Raw genomic sequence first — 8,784 nt, forward strand, 5'->3', positions numbered from 1 at the left:
GCACTGGCTTGTTCTGCCATGACCATGGCAGCCAAAGGCGGCAGAAGCTGGTGGAGCCCAGAAGCGACACAGGAGCCTTTGCCACTGGCCTCGGGACTGGCACGCCTGCCTGAGAAGCAGTGGGAAGATCTTCCAGGGACTGAGAAACGGGAGCTGGGTGGGGATGGCCCCTGGAACAGCCTGGCCACCTTGGAGCTCCTCCAGGTCCATCTGCCCTCAGCCACAGCCCGCCCGGACGGGGCTCGGAGCCTGCCTGGGGAGGCGTGTGCTAGCGTGGAGCTCCAGCGCTGCAAGAGGCAGCAGCCAAACTGGGGCCGGGCACCCCTTGCCCAAGGATGTCCTCCTGCAGAGAAGCGTCCTCTTGCCGCAGCCGCCCAAGGGAAGATGAATCCTGAGGAAGGGGTCTGGGTCCCACTTCAGCCGGCCGGGGATTCCCCTCGGACTGCCTGGGCCATCACAGGTACCCAAAGAGAGCTGCCTCCACCAACCAGCAAACGGGATCCCGCCCGGCTGGATCTGGTCCTTTGGGATCTGACCCCAGCCTTGGTTTCCATGACAGGTGGGGGGGAGCAGGCCCCGGAGTGCCGCCAAGAGAGCCCCCCTCTGACTGAGCGGCCTTGTTGTGCTCACTCCGCATTCTGCCGCTGCTGCTGCCGCCATCACCACCAGGAGGCCGCTTTGAAGCCCTGTCCCACGAGCCTCCTGGGGAAGGCTATGCCTCACACCCCTGAGGGGCTGGGTGGGCAAACTAGTTCACCACGAGCAACAGACCTTTCCACAAACAGTCCCAGAGCAAATCCAGGATGTGAAAGATTTCTTACGACTGACAAAAAGCAGTACTTCGAATTCCACCTGCGCGAGAAGCTTCTGCATCAGCGGTGGGGGGTGCCCAGGAGGGTGAAGGAGTCTGTGGCCAGGTCGGCCCTCCTGCAGAGCACCATCAGGTGAGGCCTGCCCCCCCCCGACCTGCCCCATGTGACACTGCCAAGATGCAGGAGCTCAGCTGGCTGCAAGGAGCTTCGCTGTTCCTCAATGCTGCAAGGAGAGGTCCAGAGCCCCATCCTCACCCCTGAGACACAGAAGTCAGATGAGGAGCTCAAGCTGTTGTGTGAGCAGCCTGGCTAGAAGATGGCAGTGCAAGACAGGCATGCTCATCATACTGGGCTGGGATGAGTCCTCAGCGCCACTGCTTTGGACTGGAGTGCAGATACTTTGAGCAGGAAATAAATATATTGTTTCTGATGGGAGTTTAATTGAGGATTAAATCCACAAATTAAAATCAAAACCTCCTATCTTACATGTGGGGGAGCAATATGAGAGCAAACATGCTGTGAAGCCCCTTTAGCAGAGTGAAAATACTTAGGCACTTTGGCAGCTTACTGTAATCTAGGAATTAGGCAATTACGTCTCTATCCCTGTTTATTTGTGGTCGGCTGACCTTTCCCCTCTCCATCCCCTTTGCTAAGAATGAACCACACGTTTTAGTAAGATAAACAAAAGGTTTACTGACATTTGAATGCAGGCAACAAATATATCAAAGTAATATGCTGGTAAAAAAACCTTTGTTACAAAATACAAAGTTAGTTTCTAAAACGGAGTCTGAGCTCGGAGCAGAGCCTAGGAATATACTAGGGTTGCCATATTTCAACAAGTAAAAAGCCAGACACAATTTTTTGTTGTGCAAAATCACCCCCCCCCCATCATTTCCGACATGGGTTGTCATACGTCCAGGTTTTCCTGCACATTTTTGGAAATTCTGCCTGGACACTGTTTCCGATGGACAAATCCCAGATATGTCTGGGGAAACCCCGGTGTATGGCAGCCCTACTATACGTCTGCTCACATCACTGGCTTGACAGAAGAGAGGGTGAGAGAGCTCAGGCAGGAAGAAATTACATAATAAAGCGAGATGAGCGCCGCAACCCCAGAGTCGGTCATGACTTGGCCTAATGGTCAGGGGGTCCCTTTACCTTTAGTTTATATCCTTTGTTAGACATTCCCATCAAAGCGTTAAGCAAGTGACTGCATCTTCTTCTTTGGCGATCCCTCGTAGCCGAGTAAGATTGTCTTCCAGAAACACAGTTTTAACAATGAGTCCGTAAGTGACTTTGGAGGCCAATTCTGGATCCACATGTCCTTCCACAGTGGGGACATTGGTTTCCAGGCAGGAGTTGATCATGGTGTGGATTTGCCAAGCGTGCCTTCCTCTTAGCATGTTTCTCCCTTGGATCCTGAGTCTGAGTGTCTTCAAAGCCCATGACACCTTTGGTGACGATTGTTCTCCAACTGGAGCGCTCGCAGGCCAGTGTTTCCCAGTTGTTAGTGTTTATGCTACATTCTTTAAACCTCTTTTGTTGACCACCAGCATTATGCTTTCCATTTTTAAGTCTCCTACAGCCCTTCATGTGCCTGTCTGGCCATCATACCTTTGTCATCTTGACTGGAAACCACAGGGGGTTAATGTGTCCAAGTCACAGCTTGTCACTTAAAACACAGCCCATCCTGCACCTTCCCCAGTCACAAGCTGTGTGTCTAGGAAATGGGGGCTGCCTTTAGTTGATGACACTTAAGGACTGATAAGGACAAAATTTTGGGGTACGGTACTTAACTGTTTCCCAGCTTCGGTAGGGTCTAGCCCTGCGGGTTCAGAATTGGTCAGGTTCAATAAGAGATCACAGCCAGGCAAATTGAAGCAAAACAGAAGCTAGGAAACCTGATCGTCTATTGTTGCAACAAGGTTTCAACTCCCAAACAAAACAAAGTCCAGAACAAAGGGCAAATGGCCTCTTTTGTCACAGAAAAGGCATGGTGTCAGACAGACATTTGAGAACCAGAAATGCCCCTGTCTATCCTGCATAGTTCAAGTACCCACACCCCACAAGTCAATTAACGTATTTACATATCCCTTTGTCAGGAAGGCATCCCTTGGCATTTTTATTTAGTCCTGAGTCTCATTTCCCTCTGACCATTACTAGTCTGGTCCCTTTGTCAGGGCTGTTAACACCTGGTTTGGCCGTTAGGAGGGGTATCCTAAGTATGTGTTGTCACATCTTGAGAATTATGGAGTCCCTGTTCCATACATGCCATGAGTCAGGTCCCCTCCCCTCCATCCTGGGATCACAATTTTTATCACCTTTTTGAACTAAATAAAACTATCTATTTGACTAATTTTAGTGAATTTCTGTGCTTCAGAAAATGGGGTTTCCTTGCCTTATTATGACACTGGGAGCCCAGTATAACAGACGGAAACATACATAAGTCAGCGGCCATGTGTGCATGTGTTGCTCAGTAGCAGGGCAAGCTGCTGTGTCCTGGAACTCTGATGTGTCAAGTCCTTACGCACAGCATGCCAGTGCTTCTGAGGAGTTGGTTGGGTGCCCCTCCTTTGTCCATGACAGTGGCTGAGCAGCTGCTTTGCAGCCAGAGGCCTCCTGAAATAAAAATATCTCCAGGTAGAAATCCTACATTGCCAAGGTAGGAGGGAATGTAGGGAGATCCTGCACCTGGGCACTGTCTGGGCCCAGCTAAGCCATGACCCTGATCCTGACCATTGCTGAACCACAACCAAAGATCTGCCCGCACCCCCAACATACCTCCTGGTTTTCTTAGCCTGAGTCGTGAGGCTCCCTTAAGTAGGGCCACTGAGATGGCTTCCCTCATCTGTCCCTGCAGAATGAGAGTTTGCCTCCCATCCTGTTTTATTAACAGTTTTTCTATCTCAACTCACCACACCTCGACAAAGCAATTTGTAAAGCAGCAACCTAATAAAATTGCAAACTGTGAAAAGAATAAGATATTAAACCACATTAAGTAATATTACAACCAGTGGCGTAGCGTGGCTTGTCAGCACCCGGGGCAAGGCAAGTAATTTGCGCCCCCTAACCCGTGGATTTGCGCCCCCTAACCCTAACCCCCAGTTGTTGCGCCCGGTGTGGCCGGCCCCCCCTGCACCCCCCACGCTACACCACTGTTTCCTGGCAGTTTTATTCTCTTGGCAAACCGCTTTTGTAGCTGTCAAGCGGTTTATAAATTTTAGGATTTTTTTTTTAAAAGGGCATTTTCAGAAAAAGCTGCTCGTGGCTCTCAGCTGTTCCCTCTCAGCTGCTCGCTCCTAGTTTGTGGGAGGGTGGATTTAAGGCGTGACGGGGGGGGTTGCGTGCGAAGAAGGGCAACCTCTCCCCACTCCGCCGCTTTGCTCCACCCTGGCAGGCAGGCTGGCAGGCTAGCTACACGCGACGCGCTCGGAGAGGGCCTCCGGATCGTCCCCCGGGCTGGGCAAGAGCTCGTTCTCACGCAGCGGCTGTTGCGCAGCCTCGCCGCCGCCGCCGCCCTTGCTCCTTCGCGTGCGGGGAAAGGCCGCCGGCAGCCCTGGGAGCGCCTCCCTCCGCGCCTTCACACGCAGCTGTGCCAGCCCAGCAGGCGGCTCCCATCCTCCCCGAGCCCCGGCCGGGCTAGCGGGGGTTGTGAGCCACCTGCAGGGAGCCGGGGGTCCTAGCAGGCTCCCTCGGAAGGTGGAGCGGGGCCCTCCTTCGCTGGAGGTTGGATGGCCAGCTGCGAGGAATTCTTAGCAGGCTCGCTCCACCTCCTCCTCCTCCCGACTTTGCAAGGAATTAGCAGGCTCGCTCCACCTCCTCCTCCTCCCGACTTTGCTGCTGCTGCTGCTCGGCTTTTTCCCTCTACCGACGGCACGCTGTGCCTTGGAGAGGTTCCCGCTTCCTTGAGGGGGGCCGGCCAAATGCGCCCCCCAAAATGTTGCGCCCGGTGCGGCTGGCACCCCTGGCACCCCCCACGCTACGCCACTGATTACAACAACAGCAGTTAAGCAAAACTGATTAAAATGGGTTCAGTGCAGTGCATTAGTTGGACTATGGAACTCCCTCCCACAGGAGGCAGCGACGGCCACCAGATGGGATGACTTCAAAAGAGGACTCGACAAACTCATGGAGAGGGCTAGCGATGGCTACTAGTCAGCCTGGAGGCTATACTCCGTGGCCACAGTCCATGCTGCTGCTGGATTCCAGATGCTGGCAGCCACAGGAGAGCGCGCTCTTCCGCTCGGATCCTGCTTGCAGGTTTCCCCCAGGCATCTGGTTGGCCACCGTGAGAACAGGAGGCTGGACTAGCTGAGCCGCTGGCCCGATCCACCAGGCTCCTCGTAGGCTCGTCTTGAGGTTCTCTCCGCCAGGACCCTGGTCAGCGTCTCAGCAGTTGCGCGGCTGGAGGCAGCTCGTCTGCCCTGCGCTGCGGAGAAGGGGCGCCCGCCCTCCTGCGCCTCCGCGCGTCCCCGCTGCCGGTCGCTCTCCTCCTTCGGGGCCGCCGCGGCGCAGGAGGGCCAAATCCCGCAGCGAGTCATGCTGCCGCCGCAAGCGCTGCACGCGATCCTCCAGCCGGTCCTTGTGCGCCTGCAGCGCCCGCGCCCTCGCCACCAGCCGCGCCAGCTCCTGCCTCAGCTCCCGGTTCTGCCGCTGCGCCTCCCGCCTGTGCTCCAGCAGGCACCGCGCGGCCACCTGGTGCGCTTCTCCGGCCACGCGCGCCGCCCGCTCCCGCGCCTGGCGCTCCTGCGCCGCCTTGGCTTGCGCGAAGCGCGCCGCCGCCTCCTGCCGCCGCTGCACGTGCTCCTGGCGGGCCGCCGCCTGCGCGCGCTGCAGCTCCCGCACTCGGCCGGCCTGCTCCTGCTGCAGCGCGCGCACCCCGCGCAGCTCCTCCAGCTCGGCGCTTCGCCGCGCCAGCTCGGCCTCCTGGCGGAGCAGCTCCGCGCGCAGCACTGCCTCCTGCTCGGCGGAGCGGGCCAGGAGCTCCCGGTGCTCGCGCTGGATGTGCGCCAGCAGCTGCCGGCTCTCGTCGCCCAGCAACACGGCCGCCCCCTCCCGCCGCTGCGCCCGCTTGGCCACATAGTCCAGGAACTCCCGGCTCTCGGCGCGCAGCTCCTGCGCCTCCCGCTCCAGGAGCTCGTGCTGCGCCCGCAGCTGCGCCCGCCGCCCGCGCAGCCGCTCCAGCTCCCAGCAGACGCGCTCCAGCTCCCCTTGCAGCGGCGAGGCGCCTTCCTGCGGCGGGCTACCCCCGGAGTCCTCGGCGCCGCTCCCGGGGGCTGCGCGTCCTGTCCCAGCTGGCTGCGCCTGCGGCAGCGTCTTCCCCCGGCGCTTGCGAGGCATCCTGAGCTCTGGAGGAGGAAGGAGAAGAAGGGCGCTGGAAGTCGTCCAAGAGCGGAGCCCGACTAACCCAGGGCCCTCGGGGGAGCGGAGTAGGATCCGCCGCTCCCGTGCTCCGTGCGCAGAGCCCCCCGCTGTTGAGCAGTTGAAGCGAGGAGCATTGGCCGTTCAGAGGAATCCAGAGGGGCCGGGAAGCTGCCAACAACCCCCCCCCCCTTCAAGGGCAGAGGAAAATGTTCCTCTGCTAAGTTAGGAACCGAAAGTTTGAGCGGCTCTTGGCCACGCTCCCGGTGGAATTGGGGGTGGAGGAGGGCTCTCCCGGGCGCAGGAGAGTCGAACAGGGGCAGTCCCCGGGCAAGAAGGGGTTCTACTTGCTGGCTGCGCTGGAGGGTCCTTCGTGGCGCACGAAAAAGTAGAGCCGGGAGGCGGCGGAGAGGCCCCTCGATGTGTTGTCGGTCGCCTGGCGACCGGGAGGGGAGGGGCAGGCAGGCGGGGCTCCTTCCAGCTTCCCGAGAGCCTCCCCAGACGACGGGCCCGAGAGGCTCCGGGGGGCACGAAGAAAAGTGTCTGGCGGGCGGGCGGGCCCGTCCAGGAGGAGGCACGATGCTCGGGACCGATCGGGGCTCCGGTTCGACAGGCGCCGACGGCCGGCTCCGCGGGGAAGAGCGGGGCTTGTAACCCGGGAGGTCCTTTGGGCCGCTGAGCTGTGTCTCCGGCCCGCCGGCCCGCGTCTGTCTTCCCCCTCGGAGAACTCAGCGGAAAACTAGGGCAAAACTAGTTTGAGTTGGTTCTGCGGAGTCTCTTTGGCTCTGGCGCCCCCTACCGCTTGTCTCCCTCCTGCCATACCAGTCCCAGGGGGCACCGACCCCCCACACTGACCCTAACTTCCATGTGGTTTGCTCCTGAGTAGCCTCTGGTTGGGCCGAAGAGCTTGTCCACCTGGAAAGGCAGCCCACCTAGGAGAAAGAAAACTCTCATCCTCAACATCGGCTGTGCTGCCTTGGGAGTGATCTTCCAGTGGTGGAGTTTCCTTCCTTGGAGGTTTTTAAACAGGTCGGTTGGCCCCCTGTCATGAATGCTTTAGCTGAGATTCCTGCATTGCGGGGGGTTGGGCTAGATGACCCTTGGGTCCCTTCCAACTCTGTGATTCTATGAGAGAAGAAAAGGCTCAGGAGTAAACGCTACACAAACACCGAGCGGAGTCCCAACATGGTTGGATGGCACCTGGAGCAACACCTTCATCAGTGAGGCCGAGAGGGGGGGGGGCTGTCATCTGGGCAGCAGAAGACAACATATGCACTGCCCAGGCTGGGGGGGGGGGCACTTTGGTAGTGCTACCCCAGTGGTTTGACTTGTCCATACAGGGGATTGCATTTGCATACTTGGAAATGCTTGGCTTATTGAGTTCCTGCCTGCCCATCCCCAGTGCCAAACCTAAACCATGCAAAGACTCAAGGTTCACGAGTTGTAACCAGATGTGTTACTGTAGGTTGAGAGGAACACAGGTGGCCCTCCAGATGTTGGCAGATGTCGCAACACCATGGGCCTCTGGAACGAATGAAGTACTTAATCCGAGGTACCACGGTATCTGAGAAGTCAGAGGCAACCACAGTCAATCACTTTCTGGTTACCTCCAGGATGAATTGCACTACAGTGGTACCTCAGGTTAAGAACTTAATTCGTTCTGCAGGGAAAGACTTGCCAAAAAAGTTGAAAAACATCTTCATGTATGCAACAACGGCGAGAGTTCTGGTAGCACAAGGATGGAAGACTGAAGAAACTCCAACTAAAGAATCATGGCAAGAAAAATTGATGGACTATGCAGATCTGGCAAAATTGACATATAAATTACGAAATAAGGATAACTGTGACTTTAAGAATGAATGGGAACCTTTCACAAAGTATTTTAAGATGCAACAAAGCGAACTGGACTCCTTGGCAGGTTTTGAATAAACATTCACAAATTTTTTACTGATAATAATAAGCTAAACAGTTGGAGGATCTATACAACTCTGTAACATGCAGAAAATAGCATTCTTGGAGAAACCAAAGACTGGAACTGAGGAAAGTCGGGTGGGGTGGGGTGGGGGGATGGGTTTTATGGAGGGGAGGAAAAATGGGGGGGGGGAATAAGGATATATTTTTGGAAAATATGTTTTGTTATAACTTTGAATAAAATTTATTTTTTAAAAAAGAACTTAATTCGTTCTGGAGGTCTGTTCTTAACCTGAAACTGTTCTTAACCTGAAGCACCACTTTAGCTAATGGGGCCTCCCACTGCTTCTGCGCCGCTGCTGCATGATTTCTGTTCTCATCCTAAAGCAAAGTTCTTAACCCGAGGTACTATTTCTGGGTTAGTAGAGTCTGTAACCTGAAGCGTATGTGTCAGGGGTTCAGGAGCAGAGGCGAGGGCTAGGGAGGAAACAGAGAGCGAGGGGGAGGAGGCAGAAGAAAAGATGAGTGATGACGACGACCCGAGATCTCCGAGTCTTTCCAGTGAATCAGAAGATTCACAGAAAGGAGCACCAGTAGCCAGGGCAAGGGGGGAGACTAGGGGGACACCCCAGGAAGATAGAGCCAGAGGGGACTCAGAGGGGAGCAGTTGGAAATCGGGACCAGCGTCACCGCCAGAGAG

The 8,784-nt window shown here is 56.3% G+C and overlaps 1 protein-coding gene across 1 annotated transcript; it reads right to left on the minus strand.

The window, feature by feature from the left end:
- Window positions 1-4,808: 4,808 nt before the first annotated feature.
- Window positions 4,809-8,195, minus strand: CCDC121 (coiled-coil domain containing 121). The gene is made up of 2 exons (XM_083494762.1): window positions 6,521-8,195; window positions 4,809-6,153 (listed from the first exon to the last, which is right to left on the minus strand). Exon 2 carries the CDS (start codon window positions 6,150-6,152, stop codon window positions 5,202-5,204), a length of 951 nt encoding a protein of 316 aa, XP_083350888.1. The 5' UTR covers window position 6,153; window positions 6,521-8,195; the 3' UTR covers window positions 4,809-5,201.
- Between the last annotated feature and the right edge of the window lie 589 nt (window positions 8,196-8,784).

Source organism: Podarcis liolepis (genome assembly GCF_965112155.1).
Source record: "Podarcis liolepis genome assembly, chromosome: 3".
Classification (NCBI taxonomy): domain Eukaryota; kingdom Metazoa; phylum Chordata; class Lepidosauria; order Squamata; family Lacertidae; genus Podarcis; species Podarcis liolepis.

Bases quoted from the DNA above. Each gene is read 5' to 3' on its own strand.
- CCDC121 (XM_083494762.1), bottom strand. From the start codon at position 6,152: ATGCCTCGCAAGCGCCGGGGGAAGACGCTGCCGCAGGCGCAGCCAGCT.